The sequence below is a fragment of the Anabas testudineus genome, chromosome 4 (genome assembly GCF_900324465.2).
Source record: "Anabas testudineus chromosome 4, fAnaTes1.2, whole genome shotgun sequence".
Classification (NCBI taxonomy): Eukaryota; Metazoa; Chordata; class Actinopteri; order Anabantiformes; family Anabantidae; genus Anabas; species Anabas testudineus.
The window spans coordinates 3,431,468-3,451,181 of NC_046613.1; the positions used below are offsets into that span (position 1 = coordinate 3,431,468).

The 19,714-nt window shown below is 38.6% G+C and overlaps 1 protein-coding gene and 3 non-coding genes across 6 annotated transcripts; 2 read left to right on the plus strand and 2 right to left on the minus strand.

Annotated features, from left to right (window-relative positions):
- Positions 1-108: 108 nt before the first annotated feature.
- trnad-guc lies at positions 109-179 on the minus strand. The gene has a single exon. It is a non-coding gene; the product is annotated as a tRNA-Asp (tRNA).
- Positions 180-193: 14 nt separating this feature from the next.
- Positions 194-266, minus strand: trnak-cuu. The gene has a single exon. It is a non-coding gene; the product is annotated as a tRNA-Lys (tRNA).
- A 1,711-nt stretch (positions 267-1,977) lies between these two features.
- On the plus strand, positions 1,978-2,069 carry trnar-ucu. Its single transcript is given in 2 exon segments — positions 1,978-2,014; positions 2,034-2,069. It is a non-coding gene; the product is annotated as a tRNA-Arg (tRNA).
- Positions 2,070-9,857: 7,788 nt separating this feature from the next.
- LOC113152793 (meprin A subunit beta-like) lies at positions 9,858-18,397 on the plus strand. Of its 3 annotated transcripts, none has more exons than XM_026346234.2 (15): positions 9,858-9,920; positions 10,101-10,128; positions 10,655-10,705; positions 10,782-10,825; positions 11,228-11,306; positions 11,404-11,521; positions 12,924-13,102; positions 14,620-14,838; positions 15,432-15,581; positions 16,407-16,622; positions 16,804-17,060; positions 17,188-17,398; positions 17,467-17,643; positions 17,753-18,141; positions 18,254-18,397. In XM_026346234.2, the coding sequence occupies exons 1-15, from the start codon at positions 9,879-9,881 to the stop codon at positions 18,290-18,292; spliced, it is 2,199 nt and encodes a 732-aa protein (XP_026202019.1). In that variant the 5' UTR covers positions 9,858-9,878; the 3' UTR covers positions 18,293-18,397. The 3 variants fall into 3 exon arrangements, with proteins under 3 accessions (XP_026202019.1, XP_026202021.1, XP_026202020.1); XM_026346236.2 differs by having other exon boundaries at positions 17,753-17,899; XM_026346235.2 differs by lacking the exon at positions 10,782-10,825 and having other exon boundaries at positions 9,863-9,920.
- Positions 18,398-19,714: the final 1,317 nt, after the last annotated feature.

A 19,714-nucleotide genomic window follows, 5' to 3' on the forward strand; every position in this document is an offset into this window, starting at 1 on the left:
TGTCTAAGGACACCTCAGCGAGTAGCCAGGAGGAACAGGGAACTGAACCACTCCCCCTGGATTCAGTAGACGAACTCTACCACCTGAGCTGCTCCAAAAGTGTATATACTCCCCGTCGGGGAATCGAACCCCGTCTTCCGCGTGACAGGCGGAGATACTGTCCACTATACTAACGAGGAAGGATAAACCACAGCACCCAACGTGGGGCTCGAACCCACAACCCTGAGATTAAGAATCTCACGCTCTACCGACTGAGCTAGCCGGGCTACTTCTGTTGTGTATCCCTTCATGATTTCACTACATTCACTGATGTCGTCCATATTTGAGCTTTGAATGACCGTTTTCAGGTACTCTGATAGGCCAGACTCCTTTTTCATGATATACAAAGATAGATACACCACACAAGAATAGACATTTAGAATCAAGCTCACATCAATGCATCAAGTATTGATGAGGGTTGTCGCCATTTACCCAGCAGTCTTTTGTATCACTGTACTGGACTCATTGATCACATTGAGACATTTTACAAACCCACTGAGTGTTAACTTGCATCTATCCAGGAGCTGCTACAAACTAAGGAAGGTGGTCAACCTGAGCTGAGACTTGTGAAACAACTCTTAGAGTGGTCTTTGCGATGCATTTGCACTTCTGTGACTTTCCTATAGTCTTCAGACTGTGTATGTGGATCAGGGAGCTCTGCTGGGATGTATTTGGACACGAAATCACACACTGTTTGATCATCATCTTCCTCAAACACAGGTGCACCTTCTACCCACAAGAGGCAGTGTATGTGTGAACTTCCACGATGTTGAAAACTGTGCAAAGAGCAAGTCATTTGTGTCTCTGACGAAGCGCTCATCAATACAGGAAAGCCCTGATTTGAAATAATTGCTTGGTGATAACCTGATGTGTCTCTTTTCATGTAGTGTATTCTGAGCAGTTGTTGAAAGAACTGACACGATGTTAAGAAAATCTTTCAAATAAACAACTTTTAAAGTCAAACATCAATTGGAGCAATGTTGACACCAATTCAAAATGATTTCAGTGTTAATATGGCTGTTGTTTAGAGGCACACTTAGATTTGTGAACTTACTGATAAAATGCTGCCTGACAGCAGCTTATTTTTATCAGTAATGATTTTATCTTTAGAAATTGGCAGTATTTAGACACTATAGTGCACACACTACTATGGATACACACCTCTTTCAATGGCTGCATGATAAATAGTTTATTAGATTGCAATCTCCATTCAAACCCACATGCAATCTCTTTCTTTCATCTCTCACCCTTTTGCTGTGAAGTGATGAGGTGAGCTTTGGCCATCGGTAGTTGGAGACACAGATGCTTATTTATTTTTCTCATTAAATGTTTCATTCAGCTTTAATAAGCAGAACTGACTGACTCAACAATAAGTGTCAGCTCACAACTCAGGCTAAAGGCAATTCACTTATGCGTTTATATAAATTACATTTATTGTCTGAGTGTCAGACAGTTGCTGTGAATTATTCTTCAGTTAAACAGAAGTAGATTTCATGTTTTTATTTAGTAAGTTAGTTAAATATCTGTTGAAGAGAACATGTGTTAGCACTGGATTCAATCACAGTCAACAGGAATTTGCTGAGATTATTAAACAAGTTCAACCATCTTTTTCTTGGTCTCTGCAGGATATACCAATGATCAATATCTCCACATTTGTTATGGTTAATGTGATTTCAAACACAACAATACTTATATACTTATATTAAATATGCTGGACTTTGACATTGCATTTATAAATAGGGGAATGTGAATTTGATTTGACCTTCCCATTTCTACTTTATGTCACAGAGTGATACTTTACTAAGATACTAAGTACTGCTACTTATAACACAACTGACATTTGAAAAATGTGTACTTACTGTTCAGGGTAGTAAAACAAAGAGAAAGGTTTCATATTAACAATACAGCTGTTTTGTTAAATTGTGTTGTTATTAATGGGGCTCTGTGGCACAATGGATAGCGCATTGGACTTCTAGTTAAACAGTTGAGCTGATATTCAAAGGTTGTGGGTTCAAGTCCCACCAGAGTCACTCTTTTGCGGCCTGGTGGCTCAATGGGTAGATTGTTGACCTTAGATGCAGAAGGTTTGGGGTTCAAACCCTGTCACACACACCAGGTGTGTCCTTGAGCAAGACATTCCACACTAGCTCCCACGCTGCTGTGAAGTGATGAGGTGAGCTTTGGCCATCGGTAGTTGGAGACACAGATGCTTATTTATTTTTCTCATTAAATGTTTCATTCAGCTTTAATAAGCAGAACCGACTGATGGGTTAAAAGCAGAGGACCAATTTCATTATAGCATGTAAATGTGACATAGGACGATTAAAGGCTTTGTTCATCAAAGTGTAGAATGAGCTTCCTGTGGGCAGGAAAACTCACTGTCTGTTTGAAATCTTTTTTTAAAAACACATTATTTTATCTTTTTAGTTTAGGAAAATATCAAATATCATGTTTGTCAAAGACTCTTTAACACTGAGCTCATCATAACCACGAGGTCACAATGTAACTGTAATGTACATGTTTCCATTTCTACTGTTGATTGAAATTAAATATTAATATTTTATTTTACCAATCACATTAGTCCCATTAATATATAGTTATGTTTCAGTATTTACATTTTATTGTAAAAAAAAAAAGATCAATTAATTTCAGGTAACAGGTGATGAATGAAAGAGTAGATATTTGTGTGAATCTATTTTTCTCCAACACATCATATTCTGCTGTTATTTCTGGGTTACATCACACTCCAGAGTCAATATATCATGTGTTGTTCAAAGGAAATGTTATAATATAATAATATATTTAATTTAGAACAATTTCAGATATTTCATTGACATATATGACACAAAATAATTAACAGTTTACAGTTTATTACATTTTCAGTTCAGTGCAGTTGTGTTCAGACACTTGACATCATAAGGTTCAGATCTCAAAGACCAGCAGCAGACAAAACACTGAGCAGGTTGGTTGGTCCACAGCTGCACTCAGTACAATACAGCTCTGAAGCTGAGGATCCCTGTAGAAAGGTCCAGAGACACAGAGACAGAGAGGAAGAAACACAACTATGGTAAGTTTAATGTGATCTAAAATAACTTCTTGATCAGCTTGAAACTGAAATTAATAAGAAAAAACTCCATAAATGACTTGTAACAAAAACAAACTCACGTTGCTGAGATGTTGTTGTCAGGTGTAGTTGAGGAGAGATGATGAAGAATCTTCTTGGTGTGAGTTTGTCTCAGTTTAGAGGAGGAAGAACAGTTGTTTAAATGAAGCTCAGTCCTGGTTCCACATGATGCAGGTTCCTGTTGACGACTGTGTGATCTTCACTCATTCAGAACATGGAAACACCTGAGAAACAAAGAACATTTGGTTCATTGAACAATAAACACAGGTTGAAATGATCAGACGGGAAAAGCTGCAGAAAATACTTTGAACAGGTGACTGCTGGAATCTGTGGGTGGAGGCAGCGACTGAAGAGAGCTGGTAGAAGCTGACAGACAAAGGTTGAAGGTGGATGATATCTGAGTGGATGTTAGAGACTGTAGATAGTGGATGTAGGTGGAGGACGAAGGTGGTGCTGCATGATGTTAAAGGTAGCAGAGTGAAGGTGGATGCTGAAGGTGGTGCTGCATGATGTTAAATACAGCATAGGGAGGCTGAAGGATGAAGATGGTGCTGCCAGATGTTAAAAGCAGCTGAGTGAGGCTGGATGTGGAGGATGAGGGTGTCCTACTAAAAACAAAACACCAGTTCCTCTAGAGAAACACTTTCTGTCCTGTCTGTTTTGTTTGTGGTTTTATGTTCATAATGTTATTGTCAGAACTAAAACACAGTATTTTGTATTGTGTCTTATGTCAGTATCAGTTTCACACTGGATTAGGAGAGAATGTAATTACAGAGAGAGTCCAGCAGAGGACGCTCTAAACTACTGAGGTGCTCAGGTCACGTGGTTTCTTTTCCTTCACTCAGTACATACAGGAGCTGCATCATTCTCATCAGCACCTCTCTTTACATTATGTGTATGTGTGTACAGGGGAGTATTTCTATTGTTTTGTATTTTTGTATTGTGAAGCAAAGGTTTCCTCTAAGCCAGTTTCTTCCTGTTACAGTACACAATAACAGCTTTTAGCTGTCTTTAAAAAAACCTTTCCAAACTGTACATTGTAGCTTCATTAAAGCTCTTTTAATTTTACAGTATAATATTGGCTACTGTGCTGCCAGTTCTGAAAACGTGTAAATAGGAGCTGTGGTGTTGAAGGGTGGAGCAGCAGCTATGGGAACATTAACTTCAATTAAATCTTTTTTTTTTTTTTTCAGCTTAAAGAGAAATATTTGAAGACAGATGTTGATGTTGTGTTGAGTTGCTGAACAGTTGCAGAGACGTTTGTCAAGCTGCAATGTTGCTCAGTCATTGAAGTCAGCAACATGGAAACTACACGTACAAAGTAAAGAGCAGCTTTGAATACAACACTTGACTGATGCTGCAGAAAACAACTCAAGATCATTCAAGGTCAGTGTGTTTAGAAACGCTGCTGCAGCTTTGTCACTTGTTCTCTGACACAAGGAGAGGACACCAAAATGGACTGATCCACTCACAGAACATCAACATCTCCAACAGATTTACAAAGTAAACCATGATTCTTCACGGACTCTTTTAAAATGACTCCCAGTGAATCAACATTGAAATCAGTAGAACTTTATTAGGATTTCAGAAACAGGCCGAACATATCTGAACACATCTTTGATCAACATCTCACCAGAACTTTCTCTTTGTCTAAACTGTGTTTTCCTGCATCTTTGTATTGTTGACTATCAACAGAACATAGTGTGAAGTAAGTGGAGCGAGAGTGTTTGTTGAAGCATCTTTAATACTGAGCTCATCAGAACCATGAGGTTACACTGGAACTGTAATATACATGTTTCACTTTCTACTTGTAGCCCACACATACAATTGCTTTGTTTCTGCTGCTACTGTTGTATTTGTTTCAACATTATCTCACACATTTAAATCTTACATGGGAGATGAAAAGACAGGAGGACCTACTCATTCATTAAATACCAGGATATGAGACTGACCAGTGAGAGCTATGATTTTGGCTACGGTGCCAAGATCTCTGTTTAGTCTGTTATATAGCTACAATACAAATAAGCTGAACTCCCATGAATTACCTGAGTTTAACTGTAACCCATAAATCACTCCATTCATGTCTGTGAAGACTTGAAGGAAACATAAAGGAAGATGAGACACATATACTCACAGAATAGAACATTGAATTATGGCAGTTTATACATTTAAACCAGCCCCTTTGGAAAAGAACCATTTAATTGCATTTGAACACATAAAGTAAAGTCTGAATACCCGGGATTTTCTAAACACTTTATGGAACCATATCGTTGGATCTCCTGTGGTTCCTGTTTACCGTGTTCTGTCAGTACTCATAGTTCCTCACAGGTCAGGTTGCTTCTGAGTGGCCTTTTCAAATCTATCCAGCGATGTCCGCTCGCTGTGATGAATCCTGAAGTCGTGTCCACTGGCACTAACCTCCACACAGTAACAAGCTCTTTCACTTACCTGGCTCATTCTATAATTTAGGGTACATTTCATATCAACCAAAAAGTGAGTAAATCAGTGTTTTATTTTGATTGTTACACTAGATGTTTCTGTAATAGACCACGTTAATGTGCTAAAGTAATGTATTGCCAAGCTTAAGGCTTAATGACTTTTGAGATGTTTTATTGACATTAAACATTTCATTCATTTGTGTTAACTGTGTTATGGACAAATGTTGTGTCATGTAAAACATATGTAGTGTTAACTGTAATGAATTAAGGGAAGGGGACGAGGCAGGTATGAACTGAAACAGGATTTATTAAGGAAAAACTACAAAAACAGGGAATTAAGGGGGGTGTCACAGACACTACAAAAGGAGGCAGGAAACACGAATACAAAGTGACAACATAAAACTACCAAAATGGCGGGGAACAAATTAACAACCAAGAAACCAAAGTACCAAAGAAAACCACTGATCAATGGCGGGAAAACAACTCACTGAAAAACAGGTAACAATGTCCAAAGTTCAGAGGAGGGGCAAAGTGCAGAGAATCCAGGAGGGAAGCAGACAGGGCTGAGGAGGCAGCCTAAGTCTCAGCAGCCTATCAGTGTCCTTCATACAGAAAACAGGAGCAGCTACTGTATACTCCCAGCATATCTGAGACTTAACTACTCAGTTTAAATGAGTGTCTTAGATGGATTTTTATCATTATTCATGCTTTTAAAATTTTCCTCAATATTTCTGAAAAAGATGACTTTACTGTGATATTTAAGAATCTTAAAGTTAAAGAACCTTTAAAACCATTTTCCAATAAAGCTTTTGCAACTCTGAAGCTGTAATGGAAATAGTCTGTGGTAACCGAGGTTAGGTTCAATGAGAAAATATAACTTCTTTGAGTGACTTTTGTTTTCACAGGTTTTAAAGTAGAGAGTTAGATTCCTACTGCATCTTTACATGGTTTGAAGGTCTTACTCTTTCTTCCTGAACCCCAAATTTGGAAGTTGCTCTTTAAAGCTAAATATTAAGTTACCACAAAATTCATGCAGCCACTCAGAGGAACGCCAGCATGCTGTGAGAAAACAACAAAGGATTTTTTAGCCATGATCAGACAGTTGGGGAGTCTTTTGCACATTCTCAGCAGCAGAAATGCTTTGGCCTGAAGTGACTGAGGCAATAAAACATGAGTAGCGTAAAGAAGTCAAGTTTCATGAGCTTAGCTGGACAGATAAAACGGACATATTGAGAAGCAATCCTGTTAAAGCCATGCGCATGTTTGATAAATGTGTTGAAGCATTGTTCAGAGATTTAATCAAATTCTGTCCTCGGGAGAGTTGTAGATCATTTTATAAGACTCAGTTTCAGAATTGTGTTGCGTGGGTAGAAGGTGCACCTGTATTTGAAATAGATGATGATCGAACAGTGTGTAATTTTGTGTCCAACTACATGACGGCTCAGCTTCCTGACCAACACACACAACCTGAGCTGTACAAGAAAGGCACAGAAGTGCAAGTACACAGCAGAAACCACTCCAAGCCAGGTTTCAAATGCATTCGAGCAGATTGCCATTTGGGGTTTCCCAAGCCAACAGCCAAAAGGACAATGATAGTAAGACCAAAAGAAAGCAGAGATGTATGTATGAATGTACCTGACGTATTCTCCCTGAGTTAAGAGCAGCTCCTCACTCGATGTGGTTTGACACTCGCAGAGCATGAGCAATGCCTGCATTTGGTGACGAAATCCATCAAAGTGATACTGAAGTGTGATCTAAAGGACTGCTGGGTAAACGCATATAATCCAAATCTGCTGGAAGCCTGGGATGGAAGCTTAGATCTGTCGTACAGCTTAAACCCTGGAAGTGTTGTGGTCTAGCTGTGTTCATACATGTGTAAGAACTAGTCAAGAGACATAGAGACGAATCGTCCCATGTAACAGCTAGAGGACACAACACCAGAAAGTGAAAATGTGTGGATGAACGCTTTGACTGACAAATAGTGCAGACCAGAAACACCAGAGTATGAGCTCATGTGCTTGGGTGACTCTGCAGCTACAGTACATGTAGGTTTGTCTATGGCCAACAGAACAACTGCTGGATCAGATGGGGTTTGTTCAAATGCTAAGCACATGATAAGCCTGCTGTCCTGATTCTACCATCCAAAAAAAAATATGCTGAAAAATTCTATGGAGCATTACTAAAGCTGTACCTTCCACATCGATCAGACCTGGAGCTGAACCGGCTCTTTGTCCCACGGATGTCCTGCTCATTTGTGCAACAAACAAACAGGAAGACAAACACAACACAGCCACACTGTCTCTGCTCCATACTCACACTATTATCAATGATGCAAATCGTACAAACAACAACAATTGAGTAAAAAAAAAGCATTTCCTGTACTGTGAATGCTCTAATGGTAAATTTATTCCTGAAGAATTGCTGAAAGTTGCAGAAACTTCAAAAACACTGCTGACATTTGCTGAACTGTTTCTGTAGCTCAAAGTATGCTGACGTAGTTAAGCACTGAAAAACACACAGAAGAATATATGATAATAAAGATTAGTAAAACAACATTATTATGACAGTTAAGAAGTAATCAAGTTGACAGTTAACACATTAAGGGACAGTAAGGGTACAACCATAAAACATCATGGTTGAATAAATTACGTTTCTAGTGATGTTAATTTTGCCCAACTGACATAAACCAGAATCAGAGTGGATATGTTTCAGAGGAGGAGATTCAGGTATTAAATGTTTGCTCAATGGTAAAACACCAGGGAGGATGGTAACAGTTCAGTTTTACACTAGTTAATATATTACATAGTGATATCATAAGAAAGAAGTCAGTGTAGCTACTCTGTGATCAGCTTTGGCACACATTGATGTGAAACACATGGAAAAAGAATGATTTCAATTTGAATCCATCCTGAACAGTGGATTCTAAATGATTCTGAGTGAGAGGCACTGAAAGTGACTTGGACAGACACAGAAGAACATTGACTCACTTGAAGCTGGTTCTCCAGACTGCACTAACTAGACTTACAAAGCCATTCACACCATTTGTCACAGATCCAGTATCTCTAGGCAACGCAGCAGTGACCGTGGTCACAAAGGCGGCTGCTAAAACAGGATCTTCATTTCCTGTTCCTCTTAACTGCGCCCACAACCTTTTCCCCACATGCAGGTGTTGCAGACATGCAGCAGTAGGCGTATTAGAATATTAGACTCTTCCTGTGTGCTAATATGCCGTTAGATTAAATGATGTTGTTAAACAGCATGGCATTGTCAGACAAATTGATTTCCTGAACATACACCAGAAACAAACCATGTTTGCCACCCTTTCAGATAGCTGAGATCATGTAAATGATGTGCAGACATCAAAACACTCGCTAGGTCACCCATGCATTTTTAACTTGTGCTGCAGATATCACTCAAAGATGCTTGTTTTTCTGAGGTTGTTTGCAAGGTGCAAAGTTCCTGTTTTTTTGTGGTTAGTTGGTTTTGGTTTTTGTATTGTTTATGCTCAGAATGCAGAGCAGATGTGACCATTCCAGCATCCACCAATACTGAGCGTTGAGTACAGCTCTACACAGGCTTATCAAGATAACTAGTGAATTAAGGCTTGTCAGCATGTCAGATTATATGTGTAGTCAGGTTCTTCAACCTTCCTTAAACACAATACCTTTTATTCTATTCTCACTGGAAACGGTTGGTGTTTTTTTGGTGATGACTCTAAGCAGTCAGTTTAAAGCTGTAATATTGATTACAATTGAGAACAGTAATATGTGTGCACACATGCAGACACGTTATTGTACTCAATGTCTCTGTGACATTTGTGTCCAAAGGCATGCATGCCCATAGGTGTGACTGTGTGTGTGAATGTCTCTTTATATCAGTCTTGAGATAGACTGTTAACCTGTCAAGGCAATTCTTAAGGTGACAAGCGGTTCGAATAATTTATTATTTCTTTATTATTTATTAACCATAGCTTGCTTTTATGTCAGTCTACAGAAAAAGAAAAAAAGAACAAAGCAAGCAAAAGCATTTACATCATAAAGGAGACACACTTGTTTTGCATAAGGTTTTATCTAACCTCATCAACTGGTCTTGCGTGGCAACATCTTAAACCGTGAAAAAAAATGGAATTTTTTTAATATCAGATGTCAATCTTGTTTTAATTTTGTCATCATTTCACACCTAATGAAAAACATCCAGTTGCAGTTTTTCACAGTTTCAGCTATATAGTGCAGAAGAAACACTTGTGTTCCACTGAGTGTGTGTCTGCAGCTGGAATCATGTTACACAGTTTTCTAGTTCTGCTCTTTGGTTTGGGATTGGTAAGTGCAACATATGCACATATGAAGTAGATGCAAAATATTGTGTGCTAAAAAATCTGCACTGCCTTTTTGTTGTCTCTTATAGGAATGAAGGTAGAATATCAGTTCCTTTAGTTTTACTAATACATAAATAATTTCACCGTTTAATTTTGTTACTGTCCCTTCACATGTGCTTTATAGACAGCAGCCAGGCTATCAAGTGAAACAGGTGAGTAAGATAAGTGTTTGTTGTTACTCAGGTGTGTCTTATTAATTTTTTTTTAACAATAATAACTCTAAATGACTTTTGTTTGCTTCAGCTTTGGGTCTTAAAAATGATAAAAGGTGTGGTCCTAACAAAACATTGACCGCATATCCATCTGTTGGTCTCAAATCCAGCCTGGTACATTTACAGAAATGTTTGATAATGTACACTGTCCCTTTACAAATCAATATGTCTTCAGCATCCAGCAAAAAAACAAAAAACAAACAAAATGATGATGTCTATATGAAGTACTTTGACTGAAAGGTTACCATGCAGAAACAGACACTTGGGGTTATTTGAACTCTTAGTATAAGTATCATTTTTGCATTTAAAGGTAATGCTTTAATATATGTATAACACATTTAGCATTGTTACTGTGGTACTGGAGATTATGAAATAACATAATTTCTCAAGTACTGATACAATCTGATTATTGTGTTATTTTAGTTTCTCTAATAAATCCCATTATTACTGATTGTTCTTTCTACAGAAATTGACGTTGATGAAGGTCGTGACTGGGACATTGTCGACATTAATGAAGGTCTGTAGATGCTTTATCTTTTTTCTTCTATGTGTCTAAGGATTTTTATCAACCAGTACAATTTTTCTTTTAAAAGGAGCTGGGCTGGACCTGCTGGAGGGAGATATCAAACTGGAAGAAGTATGTGCAGAGAGCAAAAACTGTTGATATCTGAATATTTGGGGGTTGTACTGTGTGCCTAAATATTTGCACACTTATACTTTTTCATTTACATAACGTTTTTTAATCATGTAAAAATCCAATTGACGTTAGAAACCTCCAGACCAACAAACACTGAATGCTTCCAATTCCCCAATTAGATTAGTTTAATACATAGTTTAATACAACAGCCAGTTTACAGCTGGTGATGTCTTCTGATATCACTATCTTTGAGAACATCTCATCTATCTGCTTGACAAGGCTAACAAATTAGAAAATACATGGATACAGTTATATAATTGACTTAATGTGAGCTAGTTCAAGTGCTCTGTTTCTCCTTTGTCCATCTCTTATTGTATCTGTTGCTCTCTTCATCCCCATCAGCCATTCACCAGAAACATTATCCTAGGAGACAAGTATCGCTGGCCAACAACTGTTCCCTACTACTTGGAGGACAGTCTGGGTAAGACACAGTGCTATGGAAACCCCCATTCTCAGGACTGATCATGTTATTAGGATGCTTCTTTATGTTCATTTGTCCTTTGCTTTGTTACATGTAGAAATGAATGCAAAGGGAGTGATACTGAAGGCGTTCGACCAGTACAGACTGAAGACCTGCATTGACTTCAAACCATGGAAAGGAGAGGAGAACTACATCTCTGTGTTTAACGGCAGCGGGTGAGCAGCATCCAGCAAATCTTTAAACACAAACTAATGTTATCATATAGATAACCAGCAAAATTATTGTGTGTAACATGAAAAAGGTCACATATGTATAATCATTGGCCTAGAGAATATTATCACCCAACTTTGCAGTGCAACACCTCCTGAACATTTTATACAGCTAAACTGCAATCACAATCCAATCACAAGCTTTTTCAGAGAAAATTCAAATTATACCTTGATATTTAAGATATTGATTAATTGTTTGTTTGTTTGTTTTTTAATTATTGAATCCTGCAATAGGCTTCAACAGAAATTCAACTACACTAGATGAAAATGGTGTTACTAAATTTAAGTAAATATTAATTCCATCATATTTTACTGAATATTATATATTCACTGATGAATTTCTTTTACAAATTAAGTTCATAACATTTTAAGAAAAAAATATGAAATGCTCCATGCAACTGGTATTGATGAATTTGGATGTACAGCTCTAGATTCACTTGTAAGACATTATTCTTACTATGACTGCTTCAGATCATGTTAGTAAGTGTCATTAAATTTAGTAATTAAATTTAGTAATTTAAATAAGTAAATAATCTCTTAGACCCTACCCTGGCTAAACTGCTCAAAGATGTTTTACCTTCATCAGCATGTCCATATTAGATTAGATCTGTCTTTACTTCTTTAGTAACAGGCTATGTACCAGGGGCTTTTAAGATCACTGTAGTCAAACCTCTACTCAAAACTTGAGGGGATTTAGCCAATAATAGACCAATATCCAATCTGCCTTTTATCTCTAAAATCATTGAAAAAGTAGATTCAAAACAATTATGTTACCACCTGCACTGGAATAACCAGTATGAAGATTTCCAGTCTGAATTTAGAGTCATAGTACAGATCCCTCCCACCCACTACACAGTGTGCTGGCTGTACAGAGGAACAAGCGAGTCTTTTCACGTATATGTCTTCCTTAGGTAATATTATTAGGAGAGCACTCTATAAATTTCCATTGTGTTGAGTTATCTTTGATATCTTCTTTACCCCATACGTAAAAGAAATCGCTAGAACTTACTTCCATCTGAGGAATATTGCAAACATTAGGAGCATCCTGTCTTAAGGTGATGCTAAAAAGTAGTCCATGTATTTGTTACTTCTCATAACTCTTTAAAAAGTCTCCAGCCAATCTAAATACTGCACACAGAGTTCTGATTGGAATTAGCATGAGAGATCACATTTCTTCTACATTAACATTATCTACTTTAAGACTAGGATGTGGCTACAGACAGTAAAGGCTGCTGGACACCATGTTAGCAAAGCAATTAAAAGAGTCTTATCATGTGAATATCATCTTTTTGTCCAGGTCTTTGAAGACTGTGTAGACAGACTTAGATCTCACTCTTCCTCTCTGCAGATGTTTCTCCTCTGTAGGCAACCAGCGTGTGGGAAAACAGCAGCTGTCTATTGGTAGTAACTGTGATCGTCTAGGAACTGTTGAGCACGAATTCCTGCATGCTCTGGGCTTCTGGCACGAGCAGTCCAGAGCTGACCGCGATGATTATGTCGACATCATGTGGGATCAAATTGAACCTGGTAATACTGATGAGTAAATCTTTGAATTACTGCTTTACACTCTGAGCTTCATTTTCCAGCAGACAAAATTCTGTCTTCTTACTTTCATAGACATTTAGCCACAGCAGCTAAACATTGCACTCTTTGACATCCTCCATCATTTGTTTCACAATCATCATTCTGACATATACTGTGCAGCTCGGTGAAGACAGATGTGCTGTGTAACATATTACTGCAATTTCATCTACATCTTTAATGAGCCTTAAATTTATAGCAGGGATCTATGAAGGAATTAAGGTAAGATTCCATTTTGTTTCTTTTATGGTTTTGTTATCAGTATGCTGCTGTCTTGGGTGGATTCACTTGACAATAGTATAGTATACAACTTCCAAGCTGGTAAAGAATTCCTGACTTTTTGTGAAAGCTGTCAAAGAAAGTATTCCAGTAGCTACTTTGTTTCTTCAGATAGGTCTTACACAACCTTGCCGCAAAATGAAGTTACCACTAATCACTTGTTGCCCAGAGGGAATCATATGCCTCGTCAGGATAGATTAGTATGTTGATTGAGAAGGCCTTGCACAAAATGCAGAAAACCAACTCTCCCTTTAACAGAGCATCTCCAGATTGTCACATTGCCTCCTCCATGCATCACTGATAGTGTTAGGAAGGCACATTTTTATGAGCTCTATCTCTGAGCTTTGTACTGTTTGTCCTTTGCTTGGATCTAAACACTTCAAAAACCACAAGACTTGGTTCCTGTCATCTAAAGTTCACTGCGACCTTCTGATTTGCCAACCCTAGAAGCTTTCTCTCATGTTTTATTTAACAATGCAGCCAATTCAGGGGCAGTGAAGCATCTGTTTCTCAAGGACAGTTGTTAAGTACTTGTCTTCTTGGACAGATGTGCACTTGGGCCACTGTATATTCAGCCTTGATTGGATCCAGGTCTTCAGTCTCAGGAGACTATAGTGTACATCTTTTAAAGAAATCTAGATCTTCAATCTATTTCTTGGTTATACTTTATAATAGCCTTCCTTTCTTGAAACAAGTACAAACTAAGTAAAACTGTTTTTGTTTGGTCATTTTTAGTTCTAATTTACACTGACAATGTAAGGCCCATCTTCTTATGGAGAATTAGCCAAATATAAAGTCAAACTATTGGTTTTCTGGACATTAGCGTAGTTTTTTTTACAGTACATTTGTGTGTAAAAAAAACTTTTTTTGCCAGTTATTACAAATTTATCGTGCACATTTTTATACACATTCATACATTTCCTTTATTAGGGTATGGGATATTCAATATCTAAAACAATCCCATATATTTGAGAACGTTATCACCCGAGTTGCATAAAAGTTGCATCTGTGATGTATATTAGGAAAATAGCCCGGGTGTATACTCATGCAGTAAACTAATACATTAAGAAATCAGCTTTATTAGCTCCTTAGGCTGTCTATACACATTTTCTCTCACTATGAGACACAGATAATTGTTGCATCATCCATAGACTGAAATCCAGTAATTGCTATGCCTTTTTCAGATAAGAAGAACAACTTTAAGAAACATGATGACACAGTGTCCACTGCTCTGGGTGTTCCTTATGACTATGGCTCTGTGATGCACTACAGCAAGACGTCCTTCAGCATTGGCTCTGAGCCCACCATTGTCACCAAGATCCCCCAATTCATGGATGTAATTGGTCAGAGGATGGGGTTCAGCGCCAGTGACCTAACCAAACTTAACCGCCTCTACAACTGCAGTAAGTCATTTTGTAAATCACGACTATAATAATAATGAGTCAAGATATCGTCATTGCACCAGAGGAAGGCCTCAGGCTACATGTACTACAGATACTGTAATATGATACTGTGGAGCAGTAGTTATGATGGTGTGGTGACATCACAGAAAGAAGGTTTGGGGTTTGATCTGATTGTGGAGTTTGCTTGGCGTGGGTCCTCTGGTTGTCTCTCTGTTCCAAAAACATGCAGGTCCATAAGATTCAGAGGGATCTATTTGCAGAAATGGAAAATGGAATTCATAATTAAGTTTTCATTACACTGTAAATCACAAGGAAATAACTATAGTTGTGTTTTCTTTAGCATAGAATGAGCCTTTTTTTCTACATAAGGAGTGGATGTTTTTTATACTACAGCTCTGTTCCTGTTTTCAGTGTCTGTGGTGATTTCATATCAGACTTTGCTAAACAAATTGAAAACCTCAATAATCTATGCAAAAAAAAAAAAAAAAGAAAGAATCTTTCGTAGCATTTTAGGCTTTTTACTGGTGAAGACAGCTGAAATCATTCAAATGAAACTAGATATTTCACCTTAATGCAGCAGTTTCTCTCCACAGCCAGCTCTTCTACCTTTGTGGACAGCTGCGACTTTGAAGAGGACAATATCTGTGGGACGATTCAGGGACCAGGGAAAGCAAAGTGGAAACGCTGCAGTTCTGTGAGGGGAGGACCTAAAACTGACTTCACAAACATGGGACAGTGCCAAGGTGACAGTCCATCATAACAAATGTACATCAACTTAGTAGTATCACGTGAGAGGGGGCACTGTTGTACTAAATATCAGCACGACTGATATCTTCAGCACTCGACCTGCGTCCTCGTACCTACAAACACATTACAGCCATGCCAATATTAAGCTCAACAGTGCCCCCTTTCGTGTGATAGTGCTCAATAAAACATTAAAGAACAGTGAAAAGGATATGAATCATGACCTCTTTGACTTTGGATAGCACATAGCACAAAGGTCTGCATGTTCTTCCTGTGACAGTCTAAAGACAGATTATGGTAACTGGTGGATTTAAATTACTCGAAAGAGTAAGAAGTTTTCTGCCACTCTGTGACTACCAACACAGTGGTCCACCTTGACTTCTAGTATAGTTGATAGATGGATGGACGGATAAATATTCTTTTATTTTCTAATACCTCTGACATCACAGTAGCCCTTGATGCAGTTTTGGATGTTTCCCTCTTGATATTTCAAGACAGCAGAACATGATTCTTCTTTGTCTGTTCTTCTATCCCACAGTTAACAACCCTGAAGTAGTATAAACCTTTATAAACCTTTTTAAGGGCCCCCAATGCCTTAGTTTGTCATTGTATTCCATAATGAACACAGGACATGTTCTAAGTCTTAGCAGTACAACTTTCCACGCAGAGTCAGTAGGTTCTTGAATGTGGAGACAGCTCACGTATCTAATGTTGCCAGAAAACCTGATGGGTATTTGAATTTCTGGAAGATAGTTATTCACCATCCAGAGGTGATCTTCACTCATCTTTCTTTGCTGTGCTATTTTGATATGTTCTGTACTCAGGAAAAGGCTACTTCATGCACTTCAGCACGTCCTCTGCTAAACCTGGTCACCAAGCGTTCCTGGAGAGTCGCTGGCTTTACCCCAAACCTGGAGTCCAGTGTCTGCAGTTCTTCCTCTATAGCACTGCTGCAGCTGATGATGTTCTTAATATCTGGGTACGAGAGTACGACCAGGCCAACGCCAATGGCAAACTGAAGCTCTTCAAGAGCATTTCAGGTAACAAATGAAACACTGAATACAAAAAACACCTTAATTAAATGAAAAGCTAATTTTACTTAATCAAAGCTGCTGTGAGCAGCAACATGAATGTATTTAAAAGCTGCATGTAGACTGCACCACTTTGCACTGCAGCTCTCTCACTTCTCAAGTACAACTTGTGAATTCTATTTTATTACAGGAGGTGTCCAGGGCTCCTGGGAATTACATAACGTCGATCTAAATGTGACAAAGAAGGCCCGTGTGGTGTTTCAGGGCGTGAGGGGAAAGAGACAATCAAAAGGAGGCTTCTCTCTGGACGACATTAACCTGTCGTCCACAAAGTGCCCTCAGCACATCTGGCACATCCGCAACATCAAGGGCCAAATGGCCAAAACACCACCAGGAAAAAAACTTTTCAGCCCTCGCTTCCTGTCTACTGCAGGTTACTCCTTCCAGGTAAAGACTTATTTTTATTTCTCTGTGCCAGAAACAGCCATTTTCTGTTTTGGATTATTGATTGGATAATTGTTGAAGTGAGACGTGATGATGTCACCTTGACCTCATGTTGCTCTGTGCTCTATAGGTAGGTGTGTACCTCAATGGATTAAGCAGCAATCCAGATTACATGGCCCTCTACTTGCACCTGACCTCAGGGCCTAACGACAAGAAGCTCAAGTGGCCGTGTCCATGGCAGATGGCAACCATGGCTTTGATGGATCAACAGTCGGACATCAGACAGCAGATGAATATGCACCAAATGATCACCACCGACCCTAACGAGAAGTCCTCTGATGGTAAGAGAATCTTGACTGGAGTTTAGAGGTGGTCAATCAGAGACTGACTGTTCACCTGTTTCTCTCAGGTACTGAGTTCTTCTGGGATGATCCCAGGAAAGTGGGCTCCAAAGTGACTGACTCTGACGGCAGCGTTTATTATAGAGGTCCAGGCTATGGAACCAGCACCTTCATCACCCACAGCAGACTGAGAAGCAGAAACTTCATCAAAGGAGATGACGCCATCTTCCTCTTCAGTCTGGAAGGTACAGATACTAAACCATTAGACAGGACCAGGACATCATAGACAACTAGAACCTCTAACTCAGTTTCAGTGTGTGTCTGAAAAGTTATAATTGATCATCTTGTCTTCAGATATATCCCACCTGCTGAAACCTCAGTCTCTCCCTCACTCTGCACTGCACGCTGATGCCAGTCTGCTCAAGGCTGCAGATCAAGGTGCTCCAGAGGAAGCTGTTATCAACCCCAAGATGTTGGGGCTGCTAAAGGCTGCAGACCAAGGTGCTCCACAGGAAGTTGTTATCAACCTCAACATGTTGATGCTGCTAAAGGCTGCAGACCAAAGTGCTCCACATGAAGCTGTAATCAACCTCAACATGGTAGGGTTAATAACAGCATGTGTGGCAGCTGCAGTGTTGGTAGTTTCCATTGTTATGATAGGAAACATCTGCGGGAAGAAGAAGGGAAAAGGGGAGTTGAGTGATGATGTGCTGATCATCAAGCACGTGCCTGGATCCTTGGAAGTGAGCATAAGTCAGACAGTGACAGTTTACTAAAGCACATCTTGAACTCATTTACAAACTGTCCTGTGATTCAGTGGAAGAAGATACTGAATGTGTGTGTCTTTGTTTGCAGGAGTACCCAACTAAAGGATCATTTTTCACCACTCCATGAGGTGTTGATCAAAGGAAGAATCTAAACCAAATGATCTCTACAACATGTATTCATCTCTTCTTCTGCTTCTTTAATCTATAATATGTAATAAACTTTCTGGCAGCATTTGTCTTTATCATTTATTCCTATTATCACAAGTTCTCCATCAGTGATCAGAGTGCCAGCCTCGATATTTAAGTTTATTTTTAATGGGTCTAGAAATGTGGTCTTCACCTTTAAATGGCAGCAAAGTCTGAAGAAAAACAGGGATTAACAATTCTGTGGCTATTTTCTAACTATGTGGTACTTACTGTAGATGATACAGAAACAATCTTGGACTACCTGGTCCGCTGCGTCCTGCAGCTCCACCTGTTAATCGGTGTGAGACAGTGGAAAAAAAGGTTCAATTTTTTGTGATTTGGCTGCATTGTTCTGCTGTGGTTCAGGTTTGAACGATAAGAAACATACTGTATGGTCAAGTGAAACTGGTTTTCCAAGTCAGTATCTGGTCTACATTTGTCTCAGTAAGTTTTGAGGAGCAACAAACCATAAATTGAGATAGAAAATAAATAAATAAATAAAACTACTGTAAGTCTAGATCAAGATGAATGAATTAAATGTAGACTTTCAGCTATAATTTAAGAGATTTTACAAAAATATAGCATTTACAATTAGGAGTTACCTCATTATCTGTCAGATAAAACAGTTATCAAGTGTTGATTTTGGAGCAGTCTCAGTTTGATGGCATGGTAATGTCATCTGCAATTTAAAAAAAAATGTTTGTGAGGAGGTTCTAATACAAACCCTAACTTGGTTGAAATGAGCACTACAATTGCACTGCACCACCTACTGTGTATAAACACACAGAGAAACAGACAGCACCTCTTCTCCCACATCAATTCAATCAAGTTCTCCTGCTGCCATCAAAATTCAACAAGGAGGTGCAGACTAAAAAAATATAGACTGAAGACATTTGGAGAAGAGCTGTCATTGGACCTGCAGGTACATAGGGTCCTTAAACTGAGGAGTGGACCAAAATACCTGTGGACAGAAGTCTCATTGAGAGTTACAGAAATTGTTTAATTGCAGTGAGCAGCCTCAAAAGGTTGCGCAACAAAATAGTTATTTTTTAGAACATTTTTATTTATTATTACTTTTGTCATATTCCAGTGACCTTTATGGGTTTTTCCTTTCTTTAATGGAAGAATACCAACAATGTTGTCCACGTTTGTATATAATTTCTGTTTGAGATTTGTAATTGATTTAGATTACTATGTAGAGGTCTGTTTCCACTTGGACATGAGTTTGTCACGTTCTGTTGATCAATGTGGAAAAAGACTAATTACACTGGCCATGATTCAGTGTTGGTAAAAAGTACAGGGTGAAAACCTTCTACACACTTCTCTTCGTAATATACATTATTAGATTGAATAAGAGCGTTTG

What these genes read in the sequence shown, in the direction of transcription:
- LOC113152793 (XM_026346234.2), top strand. Translation starts at nt 9,879, where the DNA reads ATGTTACACAGTTTTCTAGTTCTGCTCTTTGGTTTGGGATTG. An exon ending in GTGGGATCAAATTGAACCTG is followed by an intron (nt 13,103 to 14,619) that starts GTAATACTGATG and finishes TGCCTTTTTCAG; the next exon opens with ATAAGAAGAACAACTTTAAG. An exon ending in TAACGAGAAGTCCTCTGATG is followed by an intron (nt 17,399 to 17,466) that starts GTAAGAGAATCT and finishes TGTTTCTCTCAG; the next exon opens with GTACTGAGTTCTTCTGGGAT.